The sequence below is a fragment of the Siniperca chuatsi genome, linkage group LG24 (assembly GCF_020085105.1).
Source record: "Siniperca chuatsi isolate FFG_IHB_CAS linkage group LG24, ASM2008510v1, whole genome shotgun sequence".
NCBI classification, from domain to species: domain Eukaryota; kingdom Metazoa; phylum Chordata; class Actinopteri; order Centrarchiformes; family Sinipercidae; genus Siniperca; species Siniperca chuatsi.
In genome coordinates this window covers 10,678,241-10,696,841 of record NC_058065.1, presented here as the reverse complement: position 1 = coordinate 10,696,841, position 18,601 = coordinate 10,678,241, and the positions used below count along the sequence as shown (strand labels likewise).

The following is an 18,601-nucleotide window of genomic DNA, read 5'->3' as shown; positions in this document are numbered from 1 at the left end:
ATTGGCAGCACTTTGTAAAGCTAATGTAAGATATTGCCATGGCAGTGGTGGTTGTATTGTAGTTTGTCTTTATCTCCCTAGCACTTCACAATCTGCTTTGTTTAGTCCGTTCATTGATCAGCAAGAATTAGATGAGTTTTCATATTCAGATGCCCCGCGGCAGGCAGCAGATGAATGCCCAAGTGGCACTTGTACCTTTTCGCACTATTAGCCCCATACATCATTAAACAGGCCTTTGAAATAGCTGCAATTTTTGTAACCTTAAAAAGATTATCTGCTCATATATCATTCCTACTTTTGGACAGCAACCCAGCAGGAGAGATTCAGCTCTTTTAACCATCAGTATTTTCCTGATGTTCTCCTCTTGTTATGAGGGTTTGTTACAAATGCTTTAACCAGGCTTTATAAGTAGGACTGGGTCTTTACTTAGCACATACAAGTTTGTTTTACAGTTGTTTTTGTTGGACTCTAGCATTAGCTGATTCTGAGGCATTGTGACTACGACTGGGAACATCAAAAAGGCTGCGTTCCTTTTACATCCTTTAGAAAATGCTTTATCATGTTAGAAGCAATTCCTTCCCTGTGTAAAATGATTTTCCCTCCTTGATTACATTTTGCTTTATCCCTACTTTCTTTCAAGAAGCTTGCCACACTTTAGCTTAAGTCGGCCACATTGTATATGTAATTGCTTGTATTGTGCAAGTAACTTATCCCACACTGTTCCCATCAGTCTCAGCTGCACTTTTAGTGCTAATTAGCAAACATTAACCTGGGTCTGTTACTAATACTGACATTATTTTTCCTATAGCTGTCATTCTTATTATTACTAATTTATTAATTTTAACACTACAATTGCTATTCTACTAAAAAAAAAAAATTCTAGGTGGTATTTGCATTGTGACTCCTCCTCCCCCTCCATCTCTCTCTCTTTCTCAAAACCTAACACGGCAGCGGCGGATGGCCGCCCACCATCGAGTCTGGTTCTGTCCGAGGTTTCTGCCTCTTAAAGGAAGTTTTTCCTTGCCACTGTCGCCAAATGCTTGCTCATGGTGGGATTTGTTGGGTCTCTGTAATTAATATTATAAAGAGTGCTGTCTAGATCTGTTCTATAGGAAAAGTGCAATGAGATAACTTCTGTTATGAATTGGCGCTATATAAATAAAATTGAATTGAATTAATCTAACATGGTAAACAGTACACCTGCTAAACATCACAATGTTAGCATCATTGAGAGCATCTTAGCAGTGAGTTCAAAGCACAGCTGTGCCTAAGTACAGCCTCAGAGAGCCACAAGCATGACTGTAGATTCTTGTTAATACTAAAACTCTGGAAATTACCTCTCATCTCGGAGGCTGACAGCAAACGTAGGAGTTGTTCTTGATTCACACCTCTTCAATCAGCACATTAAGAGTTCAGTCTTGCTTTCTCCTGCTTACAAATGTTAGTTTTAGCTCCAACACTGAAACAAACTCCCTCGGTATCAGATCAGCTGAATCACTTCACGTTCATTAGGTTGTCCAAAAGTGTTAAAGGGATTTCTGGACATTTTGAGGGTTTGGTTGTCATCTCCTCCTGATAGCTTGTTAGCGTTGTCAATGTTTTTCATTGAACCCAGTTAGCTACAGCTTGATCCTGTTCTTCCCGCTTATTTAAATGTCGAAGACACTGATAATGAAGGGGAGGCTGCTACAATCCACTTTTTGCAAATGAACACAACACCCTGCCAAGTTTCCAGTGAAGAAAAACAAGTATCAAAGTGTCATAGTGGCCTTTTAGTCCAGTCACTGTGATCAAATAGTCAAAGCAGTGGCTTCTAGTCTTTTGCATGTGTTATTATAGTAAAAGTGTATAGATTTCTGGAAAATGGCTGAATTTTATGCAACAAAAACATCAAAAGAGGGTTTTTTTTTCCCTCTCACTAACCCTCGTGGCAAAATGTTGTGTGATACGTCGGCGCTGTAGTGCATCATGACAGTCACACTATTATCCCCGTACCAACATGTCACAACCAATAGACATCAAGAGCCTCAGCGAGTCAACAAAGGAGTATTTTTCATGGGGGAAAGCTGTCATGACTCATATGATGGTGGCTTCTTGTCAGTCACGGACTGTCACCTCCTACCTTTGTTAGGTACTTTTGTTTTACTGATGAACAAAAAAGTTACCTCTGAAAAGTCAAATCTGCTATAAATGTCAGCAGATTATAGATATTAGACTTAAACTAAGGTTCTGTCTGATGTAGCTATCTGCATATTTATGATTTGACAAAGATAGGTGTAAAGGTATAAAGCATATAGTAGTTTTACCCAGAAAATGTCACGTCTGTAAGAATTGCACTCCACTCAGATGGAAGCTTGTAATTCCAAGGTCATGATTTATGGATTTTAGGATGCATACTGTAGACACAACTCAAATTTCCTTGGGGCAAACTTGTTTTGTCAGAAAAATCCATATTTTATTAAAGAGTCAATCCTCTCTACTTATGACTTTTTGACTGCCTGCAGTCTAGAGTTATTGTTTTCCATAGTTTTTTTTCAATTATTTTTATTTTTTTGGTGCAGATTCAATAATGTGATCCGACATTGTTATTTGAAATCTGTAGTCACAAAGCATACCTGCATCCTGATTAATTGATGGTCCCTGTCCACCATCAGAAACTTCCCGTTCAACACTTGTCTTTGGCTCCAACAGTGAATCCTCCTTTCATCAACACCACATCACCACAAAAGGTCTGTCTGGGTCCAAAGCAAACAGCAAAAACATATATTTCAGCTTCGGAGTGGGTTTGCTTCAAAAGCCCACAGTATCTAATTTGTCATACCAGGCAAACACTTTCTGCATGTATTTCTTAAAACAAATGAGCAGGCCATTAGTCTGTACTCTTTCACTTTCTCAGGTAAAATGACCAAAGCTAAAGTGAACAATCTGACAATTTCCACCTTTGATTTATCCAGTTTGCACACTGTCTCTTAGAGCTGCTTATATTCAAACAGGCACACACATTCATCACTTACCTGGTAAATTAGGAAGTAAAACAAGTTTTGATGTTTTCTTTTCACTTTTAAGCATCCATTTGTTTTTTTTAGCTTACTCACAGTTTTTGTCTTTTGAAAACAATAGCCTTTGGTTTTCACAGATTTTAATCATGGCATTATGATTAAAGCCGCAGCAATCATTATTTTTATATTAATCATGAATCACCCGACTCTGCACTCGACAAAGTTGGAGACTTGTAGCAGACGTGTAGCAGCTACAGAGCTAGATGTTTCCCTCAGAAGTTGGTGGAGCAAAAAGGACAGTGAATATTAGACTTACGCTCATAAGGTGGACAGAAACACATCTCTAATGGGATGATAATGTTGCTCTGTGTCTGCTGGATGTGGTAGTATGCAGTATTTCACACACACACGTCAAATGTTGTGTTTTCACAGAGCATTAGCATTCATTTGGAGTCGTGTTTCTGGCCACTTGGCAAATGTAAGTGTAACAAATGTAACATTCATTCTCCTTCCAAGTTCTGTTTTGGTCTCCACCTACTCCTGAGCAAAATATGTCTAAATATATGAATATAAATAAATATATGGTGCAGGGCAGGTAGCGTATAGTGGGTTTATTAGAGCTTTTTCACTGAAAACAGCTGTGGCCGAAAACAAGGGTTGATGAGAGCGGTGAGAGTGAACCACAGGTAATAAAGGTGTGTCTGGTCTTCAGTGATGACTCCTCATCAGCTACCTTTCTGGTCATTAATTTCATGACCATATACTACTCACGTACTTGTTTAGCCAGACCCCGCCCCTCGCCTTTATTTAATACAAACCCTGCTGCCAATGCTAGTGTTTCATTTGCATCAACCGCCATCAACATCCATGCATCTCTTTTTCTGTGCTCTCTGCCGCCCCCTGCAGGACAATCCGGGAGCACCTGGGGGAGCAGGAAGTTTCCATCTCTCTGACCATCGACTCGCTGGAGGAGAGCGACCTGGGCAACTACTCCTGCTACGTGGAGAACGGCAACGGGCGGAGACAGGCAAACATCCAGCTCACCAAGAAAGGTGAGGCACAAAGAAGCATATACATTTGTAAGATGAAAAAAAAAAAGTTATTTAAAGCATGTACAGTTCTACCAGGAATCTAGCCGATGGATATAGATGCCTTAATATTTAATAATGACATGTTACAGCTTTGGAGGTGAAAAACACAATTTAATACCACAGGCCTTCGCTCTGACTAGAGTGAATCTCTCACAGCATTTTAAAAGTTCAAAAAAGAACAACTAGCAGGATTCTGGGAATTGACCAGTTGTTTCTCACCTCTGGGAGAGAAATTGTATTGTAGAGAACCTATTCATCCACCTCAGCCTGAGGAAGCATTAGTTTGCAGAGAAAGAAAAAGCGCTTTTGGAGCGAGGCAGCCTTCGGTGTCATGATGCCAGACAAGCTGTTTGACTGTCAGGCGATGACCTCCCCCATCACACACACACACAAATCCTCCTTTGATTGTCGAACTCTCACTCAGACATTTTCTCATCTTTCATCACTGGCTACTGTTGCCTTTCCCCCACCCCCTTGTCTTTTTATTCAAGCAAACATTTTCAAGTTTTTCCTCTGATTTCGCCTCACTGAGGATGACTGTTTAAAAGTTGATTCCATGATGATTTTAAATAGAGATGCACACTTTCCAGTGTGGTTATATAAGTGAGATTTTTTTATTTTTTAGTGAGGCTAGGGGGGTCTCTGCATCCTTAAAGTTGTCAGTGTTGAATACATTTACATAGTAAGATATTTTTCCTCTCTTTTAAGCTTGCAGCTTTGGATCCAGCTTTGATGGCAGCCCAGTTCCCCTCCATTTGCTATATTAAAGGGGTTTATGCTGCACAGTCGAATCTCATAATAAACCGGAGAAGATTAGCCTGGTGCTCGCAGGATTGCGGGTCTGCGAGAAGTCGACCAGTTCCCATGTTTTTATTTGCTGTATCCATGGTGTGGTGCAGTTCTATTCCAGTCAGTGTTTACACTGCCTTTCAAAATGCGTCAAAGTTTTCCTCGCTTGTCTCTTAAAGCTGTGAAAACAGCTCATGACACTTCAAATGAATTTAGTCTTCTCCGCGCAGCATCAGTCAGAATATGTCTTCACTTGTATGTAAAGTTAACTATGGAGATGCGTCCTTATTTCCACTTTTTGTACAACTTCTTGTTGTCAAGAAGTTGTGATTCTCCAAGTCCTCCTGACCAACTTTTTTTTGGCAGCAACCTATCCTCAGATAATTTTTTTCTCTCACAACAGCAGCAGCATCAACTAGAAGACAGCTGCCTATACTGTATATGATTTTTGATAAGATTCTTGATTTGTGAACATGAGAAGCTGCAGACTCAGCTTTCACAATTCTCACTGCTGCTCTCCTGTTTTATTTTACCATTCAACCCCTGCTCTGCCTTTTCCTCATCTCTCTTTTCATCTCCCTCCCTAGACATCAGAGAGATAGAGATACAGAAATAGAGGGAGAGAAAAGGGTGATGAATTGCCCGATGCCATGTGGCTCCATCAAATCCAGCCTGCTAGTCGTCAGGAGCTAATTTGTCTTAATCCGTCCCACTGCAGCGCTGCTACAATATGGATGCCAGGCAGAGAAGAATTGGCCTCCTCCACTGTAATCTCTGCTGTTTGAGGAGCAGCTGGCTCGTTATACTGTCTAGATATCTGAGGCGAGAAGCAGTGTTCACTGAGGTGAGAGGGCAGAGCGGAGGTGGAGAGGAAGTGAGGGTAGAAGTGGAGTTGCTTGGATCCCGCTTCTAGCAGTGCTTGTTAGCTGCAATACCTCTCTCAGAAAAGCAAAATAATTCAGGTGAATTCCCAGGCTGAGGGGAGAGAAACTGAGAGGAGGAAGTCAGAGGCTCTATGGAGAAACATGTGTTCCATCTCCTCTGAGTTTGTTTGCTCTTTTGTTTACGTACGTGCGCGTCCGTCATCCGTCCGTAAGTTTGGCTGAAGGTCGTCGCTCAGACAGGCGTGATGAAGCGGCGCGGGCCATGCTCGTTAGCTCCCCAGAACATCATCCTTCATCATGGGAGCTGTCAGCCTGATGGCCGCTGCAGTGGAATGGGCATCGCGCACTCCAACGAGGTTAAATGTGCATCTGTGATGGATGGTGATGCACGCGAGTCCTCTCTGTCCATGTTTGTGTGTGTGTGTGTGTGTGTGTGTGTGTGCGCATTGCAGTGATTCCAGCCTTTTACTGTTGTCCATTAGTCAGCCAATGAAGGCTGACCACCCAGATTTTGTGAGGCATAGCCAAGAGGAAATGTTGAACTGCAGAAGATGGAGTGACATCCGACAGAAAACACTGTAAAAAAGAAAAAAAGCCTTGAAAAAGAGACAAGATCATGAAAAGACAAAGCAAATGACTTAGTTTTCAAGGCAAGTTACTAGACCATGGAGCTTAATGGTTGAGTCCATTGTCCTGTAGTGTAAAATATCACCTTTCATCCTCCTGAATAACACTACTAGTCTGACTTCTCCTCAATACTTTTGTCTTGTGGACCTTTCTTAAAACACTGCAAGTAACACATTTTAGAATAATCTGTAAAATTGAAATATCATATGTGAAGTCCTGCAGTTCCTTGGATTTAGCTTCCACTGATGCTTTTCATGAGTTCACGTCAGGCTACAGTGGTGACGGATGGCAGGGAGAGTGGACCGCTTCGATCTGTCGACGAACAGGCGGTTCAGCTAACAGCCAGGCGCTTTTTGTCGCCTCGCACCTCTCTGCAGCCGTACACATGTGTAACCGATCTTCATAGGTGTGGCGGTCTGATCTGTCATATGCTATTGTTGCACCAGTTGACTCAATGTGATTTTTTTTTTTTAAATTAGCCTATCAAGCCAGGAGGCATTAAGTGGCAGGTATAGAAGTGGTTGCACTTTCATTCCGGTTGGAGTTATCTGTCATCTGGATACGCTCCAGCCACAATGAGAATATAAGCAACATGGAAATATGGAGTGGAAAAGCAAGAAAAAGTAACACAAACAAAGACTGAATCAATGCAGCTGCAGGAGATGCACAAAAGCTTTTTTCAAACAAATGTGAAGTTACAGCAAAGTCATTTCACAACATAGAATCTTCAAACAATAGCTAGTGCAACTTTTCTCATCCATCATGACTGCATCATGCATTATTTCACATGTATTGATGTTCTGCGGTTAGATTTTGCTCAAAGTGTAATCTGGTGTTCGGGCTCCTGTGGGTGTAACTGCCAACTGTAATGTACATAAGAGCAGAGAAATGTGATGGAGAGGAAGATTGTGATGTGAAATACAGTCTCACAGCATCAAATGTCTGCAGTAAGACCAGAAAAAACCCATTAAAATGATAAATGTGACAGTATAAGGGTCCCTTCAAGGGTCATCTTTCATACTTTTCAACCAAACTTAAGTGCCAGTAAATGGAATGATTTTAAGAGAATTTTATATGCTAGCTGAAATCTTCAAAACACAAAAACTAGAAATAGATAATAAATAATAAACATCTGACATTCTACAGTATACATGGATAATCGATGGCTGGAGACAGGTCTGTCCACGGCAGTATAAAACTTCGGTGTCGCGGTGATCCCGGACTCTTTCAAGAGAAATAAGGGGATTGATTGCTGACCTTATCAATTTCCAGGTCACCTAACAAGTGGAGAGACATCAAATGAGGCTAATTTGAAGCATCCATGTTGTCTGCATTGGCAGGAAATCACAAGGAGTACTACTGAGTGCTAGAAGGACAGGGACAATCACAGGAGCATTTGACAAATCGCAGCTCGTATACGCCCTTTTTCATACTGAATGCTTTATGTGATTGGCAGTTGGTCCTTGTTTTCTTAGTTTCACTTAAACAAATCTTTCTCTCCCTCCCTCTCACTGTTTAGCAGAGCTGATGTACACGGTGGAGCTGGCCGGAGGTCTGGGAGCCATCCTGTTGCTGCTGATCTGCCTGGTGACGCTATACAAGTGCTACAGGATCGAGCTCATGCTCTTCTACAGGAACCACTTTGGCAGTGAGGATATAGATGGAGGTAAGATGAGATAAGGTGCAAGACATGATCTTCCATAATCTGTGATACCACCGTGTTTTCTGTTTAGTGGATGATTTCGAAGCACCTTCCACTGCTATGAAAGCAATCCTTACTGTCCTCAGTAGGAATCAAATCCCAAATCTGAGCAGTATCAGTGCTGCTCTGCACGTATAATTATTTTTACTCAGAAAACACCTGGGCTATTTTTCATATCTTAAAGTTGCATATGGCACTATTTTTGTGTAAATATGCACCTGTTTTATCAGTCGAAATGACACAAAAAAGAGCCTCCCATCGTTCCTAACTCAAACATTTTGTTGTCAGTTTCAGGGAATCTTCTCAACCCACTGGAAGAAAAATTTTAATGAAAAATATTCTGTAAACTGTCTCCTAAACAGCAGCAAACGACTCACCGATTTTTGATGTGGTTCCTTTTCTTGTCACATTTGCATCCTTGAAAAAACTAATCACAAGCCAGCCTTGTAAAAATCTTCATGCTGGGTGCTGTTTCCTGACATCACAATGCATGACTTCTGGGTAATAAAGTTCAGGTTTTCAAACAGTTCCCCTCTCGCTGCGTTTCAGAGCCTCCGACAGGCAAAGTTGCAGAGTTTAGCTTTAAAAGAAAAACGCAGCCTTGATCCCTTAAACACTGTGAATACAGCAGCTTCCGGTGATGTGCTTTGTATTTCAGGGTACATTTGGTTGTTTCTTATTATTCCAGCGGATAACAGGCAACAAATACGCCATATTCTCTGTACAATATATGTTACTGTTATGTTGTTTATCGCTGGGTTTTTGGTGTCAATCATACTGGTGGAAATCCATTATAGTACAGAATCTTTTCCAGTGACAATAGCCTCAGACAGAGACCTGCAGATTTGAAGACCACTGTCGGTACAATTACTGTCCACAGTGCTGTCAATACCGACCATTTGCAGAAGACACACTCGTTCAATCTGGTCTAACCCCGTTTTGTTACACCACAGCAGTGTTGGGAGTGAATAAGGACAGGGCCATTGTACACAGTGACACTGACTTTGCTGTTTACATATGCCTTGGTTCTGCTTATTGCTCCCAAACAAGCTACCAGTTTTAAATGATTGTGAGCATCTTGCCACAGGTACCAGTGAAAGGATGAGGAGGCTCTATGGAAGTCCTGTTTGAATAATACATCCATGACTTTGAAAGCTTATCAGACGCACAGCAGTTTAAAATACTTACACAATACACAATTTTACAACTCTGGAAAGCTTTCACGCCGACAATTATTTATTTACAATTCTCTATTGTGACAATTGTAAACAGTAGAATTATAAAGAGGCTGCATTTTTGATGGTAGTTTTGGTCAAAACACTGCCCATGTGGTGCAATTTAGTTTTTGTTGAAAGGGAAAGTTATTGCACCAGTGTTGCTCTTGCTATTGATCTCTGTACCCTGCTAAACTGAGTACCTTTAGCCACATTATCTTGAGTTGTTGATAAAGGAAATGTAGGTTTTCTTTTACTTACTAAAGTAGACAAGTTGAGGCAAACGTGGATAACACTCCATCAAAAAATAACCTCTGAAATGCTCCAAAAATCAGAAATTACTGATAAACAGAATTCTGAAGAATTGTTGAGGGAAAAGCTAAGGGGGGTTGGTTTGTGATTTTGCAAATGTATGTGTCTGCTGTTGATGTGTCTGCATGCAAACTGCACATGAGCAAGTGCAGGAGTGAAAGGATAATATATTCTTCTGAACACTCTCTGTAAAGCAAATCAAAACACAGTCCCTGTGCCAGACAAAAACATTAACTCTGAGGCCCCATCAGCAATAGTAAAAGAAAAAAAACCCTCTGATTGGGCTTGGTGGATGAGTCTTGGTTTGAGAATGCATCAAACTGAGACAAGGAGCAAGTTTTAATTTGATTCCTCTGTAATGAGTCTCTGAAGTACCAGCGCAGCAGTGAATTCAGGAGGAATGAGATTAGTTCGGAGAGGCTGAGGGACTGTACGTAATGGAAAGAGAGACAGCGAGAGAGTTATGGGCGTTAAAAGGTAAAAAGTATTCTGTGCCCCGCTCTTCTCCTCGTACTCTCCCAGCTCTCCCAACTGTGATGGCTGCTACATCATACATTTCAATGAAAGTCATTACCTCTGGCTGTGTTGGGCTTCCGGCCCTGGAAGGCGGAGCTTTGCCGTAATGGATGACCCAGAGGCAGTTGGTTGAAAAAGGGGAAGAAAAAAATGTCGGGCCTTGAACTTAATGCCAAACGGCAATTGTATCCTTTAATTGTTCCACCGGAGTGAGTGCTTGGAGAGAGAAACAGATTTTCAATTTGTTCTCCAGTATACGGGGATCAGGTTCGATAAGACACAGCACGCTGCCTCCAGAGCTCTCAGGAGACCCCTGATACTTTCCTCCACGCCGCGGTCGATTAGATCACTTCACTGCCACCTTTGCCGCGCACACAATTGCCAGCGTGCACACACTCGCACCTGCACCTCGCAAGTCATGACAGCATACTGTAGGTGAATAGCAAAGGATAAGGCAACCAAACTGGAAATGGTTGCCAGTTGAGTGGAGACCAGAGTCACTAAGCATTGGCAGGAGGTAGTTAACAGAGATCCCATCTCTATGGTAACCACTGCACTGACAGGCAGAAGTAGCTGCATGTAAGATATAGTTGCACACACGCATTTTTCATTAATAAAGCCCTTAAGCCAGTGTCTCGGATGCACAGAGAGTTTTTTCCCCCCAACATAAATCTGCACACACTGCCAAGAAAGTGCTCGTGTTTCATTGTGACCACTCAAAGAACTAATTGAATGCCTGCCTCCCTCTTCTGCCAGATGTAAAATTGTAAGCTTTACGTAACAATAGGACGGACTGTCAGCTATTTGTCAGCGGCACAATTTAGTTAAAGACCACTCAGTTGTCACATTGTGTGGGTGTCAGTAGAATCAATAATAGGCTTCATGATGACAACAGCCGAGCAAGCTTGTCGAGGAGGTGGGAACTCATCAACACTCTGCCATAAATACGAATGTCAGTGTTGTCAGCGCAGTGTGGAATTATGAGGCTCTGTCTGTGTTCAGTATAGTTTGGCGATACCGAGCATTAATAGTTTTCACATCTCGCACGCACAGCGGCTGTAATGCATCCCGTTTCATTTGCATATTTAAAATGCAAAGGTAAACATCGCAAAATAGCTCATTTGTAATCAGAAGGTCAAGTGGCGTCTTGTTTTTCCAAAGTGATATTGTCAGATGTAATAAAAGGAAGAAGACAAATGGAGTTTACACTAAATAGATTCTGTGTGGGTGAAACATTGATCATCACAGATAAATATATAGATTTTAAATGTATTTATTTTCAAAATATGAAAATATCTAGTGCTCAAATGCTTAGTCGATTAATTGATTGATCTTTAAGTCGTTTAGGTCATTTATTAAGCATTAATGCCAAACATTCATTGCCTCCAGCTTTTCAAATGTGAGTTGCTTCTTTTCACTGTCAATTATAACTATAAATTTAATACCTTTTGGGTTTTGGAAAACAAGACATTTGAAGGAATCACCTTGGGCACTGAGAAATCATGATGGGTATTTGGAAATGCTAATTTCCTAGTTAGAAGTTAGAAGTTATCTTGAACTTTGTGACTAATTCTAGAGAAATACTCCATTTAAGCCCTCATCATTTATTTATTGCTGGAAACTGTAATCTCCATATTTGCTGAGACAAATGTTACATTTTTGTATATCCAGGTGATCTGCTGACTCTCCTAGTTACAGAGCATTTATTTGGAATTAGTTAATTGAACTTACTACTTTCTTTATTCCACGATGACCCCTCAAGGAGTATACAGTATAGGAATAGTTACATGTAAAAAAAAAAAAACAAAAGTCACCAAAATAAAGTAAGTGGACAGAAACACTTGTTGTCCTGTAATGGGCAAATACAATGCAATAAAGAAAAAAATTATAAGCAAATAAATAAACAAACGAATATACAAATGAGCTAACAATCACACTTTGGTAAATATTCAGTAACTTAAAGGTAGCCATTATTATTCAGCCCCAGAAAGATTGGTTAACTCTATATTCTTAGTGCTGAGTGCTTTTTCAAATTTAACAGTGCTTAGACTACTTGTATAGTATTATTTAATCTGTTTCTCTCATGGTGAAAACCAGGATAATCTAATATATAATGACACTCGTCACCTTGATCTCCTGTCAAACACAGAGTACACGCACAATGTACCGATTTGACATTGCCTCTATTTTCCCTATAATAAGTACCAAATTACATACATTTCTTTCTAGGAAACTTCTTGGACATGATTCGGAAAATACAGACCAGGAAGCGTTACCTCACATTTTTCTGACATTCTATTGACCCAAGAATTAATTGATAATGGAAATAATCATCAGGTGCAGCCCTATATACACTCAGTTTATTAGTTACAACTAGCTAAAACGAATGCAGTGTAATTCAACAGCCCTACCATTGTGAAGTTTATAATGTTATAATGAGAGTTGTTTATGGTCATTTTGGCGACTGTAGTTTGTGGTGCTGTTGAACTGTATTGTGTTGTACTGGAAGATGTTTCTAATATTTACTGTACCCCATTTATTTCAATGAGTGGAAACGAGTAGCAAAGCACCAAATCCAAATGCTCAAACAAACAAAATTCACTCACTGTATCTCAAAGGCAGTCTGCTCTCTACTGTCTGACGCAAAGCCATATTCTTCTGGCTAAATTAAATTATGGAAAGCAAAATGGTAGACCTATGTTTTTTTTAAGTGCTCAGCTACTTATTAGCAGTCCATCCCATGTGCTTTTTTAACTTCAGAGTTAAGTATGTGTGTTACGTTCCAATCTACTTTCCATTAAATGTAATGGAGCCCAGCGATATCCCAGAGATTACGCCTCCAAGTCTCTTGGCGCTCTCCACCGTGAGTTCAAGAGTTCACAATCTAAGTGTGGGCCCCCCTTGCAGTTGGCGTGTGGGACGGAGGAGTGCTGGATGTGGTCTCGGAGGTGTGTTGCACCCTCAGATACACCTCACCAGTCTCCTGTAAGGAGTGACTCCTCAAGATGCAAGACGAAGGTCATTCCACCTTCGAGATTCACCCTCTGCCTCTCCCTCTTCCTCTCCTTTCTCTCTCTTTCTCGCTACAGAGGAGTGAATCAGCAACACTGAAATAGTCCTTGATCTGCCTACACAGCTTTTCATTTAAAGGCTACTAGAGAAAAACAGAGAAGGAGATTTATGTCACTGTGAAGTAGAATATAAGCCTCAGAGTTAGTTATACTAAGTGATTATGAGGTTACATTTCAATTATTTTTACATGTCCCTGATGTTGTAAAATGAATTGCACGTTATAAAAACGAGTTAGATTAATTACATGGTGTCATGTACAGTGAGAGTGGTGAGCACTTGCCAAATATCAAGATCACCCTCTGGGAAGTGAGTGAATCTTGTTGACAGTCTCGTAGCCTAGAGAGAGGCAGGAGTGTAAAATGGAGAGGATATTAAAAGCTTCAAAAACGGGATACTGTACTGAGTATTGGTCCCAAAATACCTCCTATTGAATCCATCTGCTCTTCTGCTTTTCTCGACCCGACTCTCTCATCCTCTGCTCCCTTCTTCTCCAGTGTCTTGACGGGTTAAACATCACCTCGCGGCTCTTGCACTGCAGGTGGCCACTATAAAGCAAAGGCACCAGAGTCGTAATGAAGACAGGAACACATAGATCCAAACTCTGGCTCGTTTCTCTAATGAGTTTACCTCAAAGGCTGTGTTCACATTGCAGCTCAGAATGTCCCAATTCTGATTTTTCCCTCCTTTCGTGGCACAGATATGAGGGTTTTAGTGAATAAAGAAACACATAGAATCTGATATTTTTGTTTCTGATAAATATGACCCCAAAATATGTCACAGCAGGCATTCTAATTCATCCCAAAGATGTTGGATGGAGTTAGGGTCAGGACTCTGAGCAGGCCAGTCAAGTTCTTCCAAACCATTTCTTTATGGACCTGTCTTTGTGCATGGGGGGCGTTGCCATGTAGAAGCAGAAAAGGACATTCTCTAACTGTTGCCACAAAGTTGTAGTTGAATGTCATTGTAAGCTGTAGCATACGCATTGAACTAAGTAAGAAACCATGTAGCTCAGCCCAACAGCCCAAAGACCAAAAGTACATAAATATGTGGCCGATGTCCACATAAACACCAGTAGTGAAAAAATATTAAATTGGCCCTTTAAGTGAAATGAGCATTTCTGCAGTAAAATGCAGCTGCAATGTCAAAAGAAAGGGCCTTAAAGTCCAGGTCAAGGACCAAATCACTAATTGATGAAGTGGTTTGGTTGTTCAGTCATCTCATCATAGGGGTTGAGCTGTTGCTGCAGGAGCCAGAAGCTGTTATCTCCTTCCTGTGATAGTCAGAGGTTCTGGGATATCTCACTTCCATGTCTTCCATTTCCACCCTCCTGACTCATTGTACTGAAGTGCTCCAGGTTGAGAAGAAGCACCTCCCCTCACTTCTCACTTTCCGTCTCTCCGCTCAGTCCTTTCAAATCCGAGTTCATCAATCAGAGCTTTCATGTGGGTGATGGAGCCATGCCATGCATCTGCCTAGCAGGCAGTGTTGGGCATTTAGCTCAGGCTGGAGTCTAATTTGTTTTGCCTGCAGTGGGCAAAGTAGCTATCAAGATAACATTATTCGTCAGTGGGGACGGAGCTGTAATGAAAAGCACTCAGATGGGCAGAGGTTCCCAGAGGTCAGTGTAATGGAGGCGTCCTGTCTCAATGAAGTCGGCCAGTGAATGAATAGCTCTCGGTACACCAGTATGAAAATAGATTGTGAGCATCTGGGGTATAGCAGTGCATAACTTTGCTGACCAAAGCAGGAAATATTATGCCCAAATCATAAAACTATACACATTTAATTGAAGCAAAGAGGTTTTGGGAGCTTTTTTATGGCCATACATGAAGTGATTCAAGGGAACAGACTTTCTTTTATTCAGTTTGCCAAGACCAAGGCGTTATTTTCTCTCTCTGCACCTGTTTGATAGCAGGGGTTATAAAATTAAATGAAAGGGTCTGGTTTGAAGGATCTGAGGACAAATCTGGCTCTGCTAACAAACCTCGCTGGTGTGCCTGGAGGATAACTGGAGCTAGCATATTTCACCCATCTCCATGTCTGTCTCCCTCCTCTACCTGCAGATAACAAGGACTACGACGCTTACCTGTCCTACACCAAAGTGGACCCAGACCAGTGGAGCCAGGAGACCCGAGAGGAGGAGCGCTTTGCCCTGGAGATCCTCCCCGACGTGCTGGAGAAGCATTATGGGTATAAACTCTTCATTCCAGACAGGGACTTGATCCCCACAGGAAGTAAGCTCTCTCTCTCACGGCGATGTCAAGTTGTGTCGAATGCTTTGTCGCTTGGTGTTGCTCGTGTTGTCAGTGCAGTGGTGATATGCCTTGTTTGTGGTTTTTCTGTTATGCATTTGTGTTGTGGCGTAACTAGACCTGTAAGATCATCACTGTTTTAATCCGATCATTATGAAATTAGCTTTATCTAAGCACTGGCTGAACTGAAGTGGATCAGTTTGCTAAAAGGTGACATTTAGGGGTTCTTCAATTTACATTTTTGTGGAGAAAATAGGAAACAAAGTGAGTGTCATCATTTTACATTATTTCTTTCATTCCACTCTTTACCTGCTTGTTAGCAATATATTATAAATGGGGCAAAGTTGCAATTAGGGCACATGGCAGCACAGACATCCCATTACCATGAGAAAAACTTCCTTTAAGAAATATCCTTCCTTTAAGTGTTGCAGTCCTAAAAGCAGCGATTCCCAATCAGAGGTACTTGTATGCCAGTCGGTACTTCGGCAGTTTGGAGGCACACGCACATCCAAAAAAATTTCAGGTGCTTGCTGGGTATCAATAAGCTGCACAAACAAAGTGAAAATACCCACACACTGCTATCTTGTTCCCAGTTCTTCTTTAATTATGCATGGACAACGTTTAGAGCACAAATGGTCTTCCTCAGGTAAAGCTTGGGAACAAGATAGCAGTGTGCAGTAACTAAGTACATTTACTCAAGTACTGTACTTAAGTACATTTGGAGGTACTTGTCCTTTATTTCCTTTTTATGCTACTTTATACTTCTACTTCACTACATTTCAGCGGGAATATTGTACTTTTTATTGTATTTGACAGTTATGGTCACAAGTTCCCTGGCAGGTTGAGATTTTTCACCCAAAACGTTTGATCATCTTAGAAAATATGATACATTGTTATGGATTAAACTACCCAGAAGTATGCTCCAACTCCATCACTAAAATGCTGCTGCATCAGTAATAATAAGCCAATGCTATAATATACCTTTCTTTGTGAAAGTGAATTATGAAAACCTGTACATTATCCCTTAATAAATACTCACTCACTAGAAAAGGTCTGGACATATTAGTTGGTTCTTTAAGTGCTCAAGTATTTAAAGTGTATTATCTACACTACGTAAGCCCAGTGGGCAACATAATAGCCTATATTACATATGCAGCATAATTGACAGAAAGAGCCAACCCTATTATTATAGTCCGTGTTCCTGATCCAGCTCCATACAAACTGTACCTCTGCATGCTGCTGTGTAATGATGTCAGCTGTACAATCAGAAAGCTCTTTACGCATGGATATTAATGCATGTTTTGCCACAGTATATTTCTAATGGAGCATCTCGCCATGCTCCGTGCTTATCTTTGATTAACCCATCACACAGATGAGTTTGATAATATTATTATGTTATTAGCTCCATTTGAATACTTGCATCTGCCTGTCTTCCCGCACATACCGCCGTTACTAATTATGTTCCTCTTCGGTGGCATTGTGCCAAGGTTGTCAACTGAATCCCTTGCTGTAATTTTGTGTTCGATGCGGGGGGACTGTTGTAATATGGGAAAAATGGCATAAAAATTCAAGGATTGAGAGGAATCTAAAGTGCATCTGCTGCTATTCCAGCTCTGTGGCACAGCTCGCTGTCTTATTGTGTCTATGTATAAACATTTAGTTCCCATTGGGAATGTACTAGCATCTCAACAGTCGATATAATAAAGCATAATCCACAGCTATAAGATAAACACAGTTTGGTCATTTGGGGTTTCGGCATGTGTCAATAATCCCTCTTCTGAGCTGCTGCTAAATAACATGTTATTCCACAGTATGCTGGATTATTTTTAACATCTCACCACTATGGATTTCTTTATACATTCTAGTGTGTTTCATTTCTTTAAGTATTTGGTTCACAGTTTTTACTTTTCTACCTCTACCATTCAGTATTTTTTTATATGGAAACAAAAGTACAACCTGGCTCAACTCCTGCCACCAAAACAAAAGGCTTTTCCTTGGCTTTTTTATGCTACATGTCCCATATTAAACTGGAATAAACTGGTCAGTTGCGATTACTGTTTTGCAATCGCCAGTGGAACACCGGTGGAGAAACACAGTTTATGCCAGCGTCATGTCCCCACATTGACAGAACTGTTTTTTTGAAATGCTTTTCTGCTAAATCTTTTGATCCTACTTTGAATGTAAATATCTATGTTTAGGTTTCACCAATGATCATTTCCAGGATGACACAAGACTACTTAGAGGTACTTTTCCCCCAGATTTTTAACGCTCGTGTCAACACACACTGATACAAATTTTCTGATCAAATCAATAATGTAGAAAGTCATTTTTTTAACACTTTATGATCATAGTCATACTTTGTAAGGGTTTATAAGTTATTACTAATGGCTTTATTAGTGGTTAATAAGGTAATGGTCTGGTCAGTAATAAGCCATTAATACCTGGCCAGGTTGTGAAAAATCCCTTTGGCTTGGCTGTTCTATTACTGCATTAATAAACTATTAACCATTTATAAAGCCATTATTTACAACTTATAAAGTCTTCATAAAACTTGAATTAAATGTTTTACCATAATTTGCTACATTTTGTCATTTGCATTTAACTAAATTAAAGATAAGTCACACTGTTGTTTTCCTCAGGAAATTAGATGCGTGGGGTTTATACTGCTCAAAACTATTCAAACAGATTTTCAGTCCCAAAAATATATTCAAAATGTTTTGTTGTGTGTAAACTTCATAGCTACACATGATCCCACCAGCCAGACATCAGACTACTTTCCACCTGGAATCATGACGCCGCCTATGTGTTCAAATACAGCAAAAACGCATGAAATTCAGGTTTAAGCACAGCCTATAAAAACCACATCAAGACACAATCAGGATAAGAGAGGCGATATAAATTTCATGATGTCTGTTATGTAGTGGGTCAGGAGAGTTGTAACAGAAATTGTTACAATTAGTCAAGCCGGGAAACAGGGAATGCCAGGGAACAGGACCCAAACGCACACTAGCAGGTAGAGCTGGTTGCCGATCAATAATTTTATTAACAAAAAAAGGCTTTCACTGAATTGGCGGGGAAAAGCAACTCTCAACAGGTAAGTAGTCCAACACAGAAACACAAATCCAACGGTGAGCAGGCAAAAT

General features: G+C 40.7%; 1 protein-coding gene across 5 annotated transcripts in view; it reads left to right on the top strand.

Annotated features, from left to right (window-relative positions):
• LOC122872163 (interleukin-1 receptor accessory protein-like 1) overlaps nucleotides 1–18,601 on the top strand; it is a 293,532-nt gene that overhangs the window by 269,185 nt on the left and 5,746 nt on the right. For 2 of the 5 annotated variants that reach the window (XM_044188020.1, XM_044188024.1), the window contains exons 8-11: nucleotides 3,906–4,051; nucleotides 7,910–8,056; nucleotides 15,270–15,440; nucleotides 17,657–17,701. In XM_044188020.1, coding sequence (XP_044043955.1) covers nucleotides 3,906–4,051; nucleotides 7,910–8,056; nucleotides 15,270–15,440; nucleotides 17,657–17,701 — 509 coding nt within the window. The remainder of the gene's footprint in view (nucleotides 1–3,905; nucleotides 4,052–7,909; nucleotides 8,057–15,269; nucleotides 15,441–17,656; nucleotides 17,702–18,601) is intronic. The other 3 variants (XM_044188021.1, XM_044188023.1, XM_044188022.1) reach the window with 3 other exon arrangements.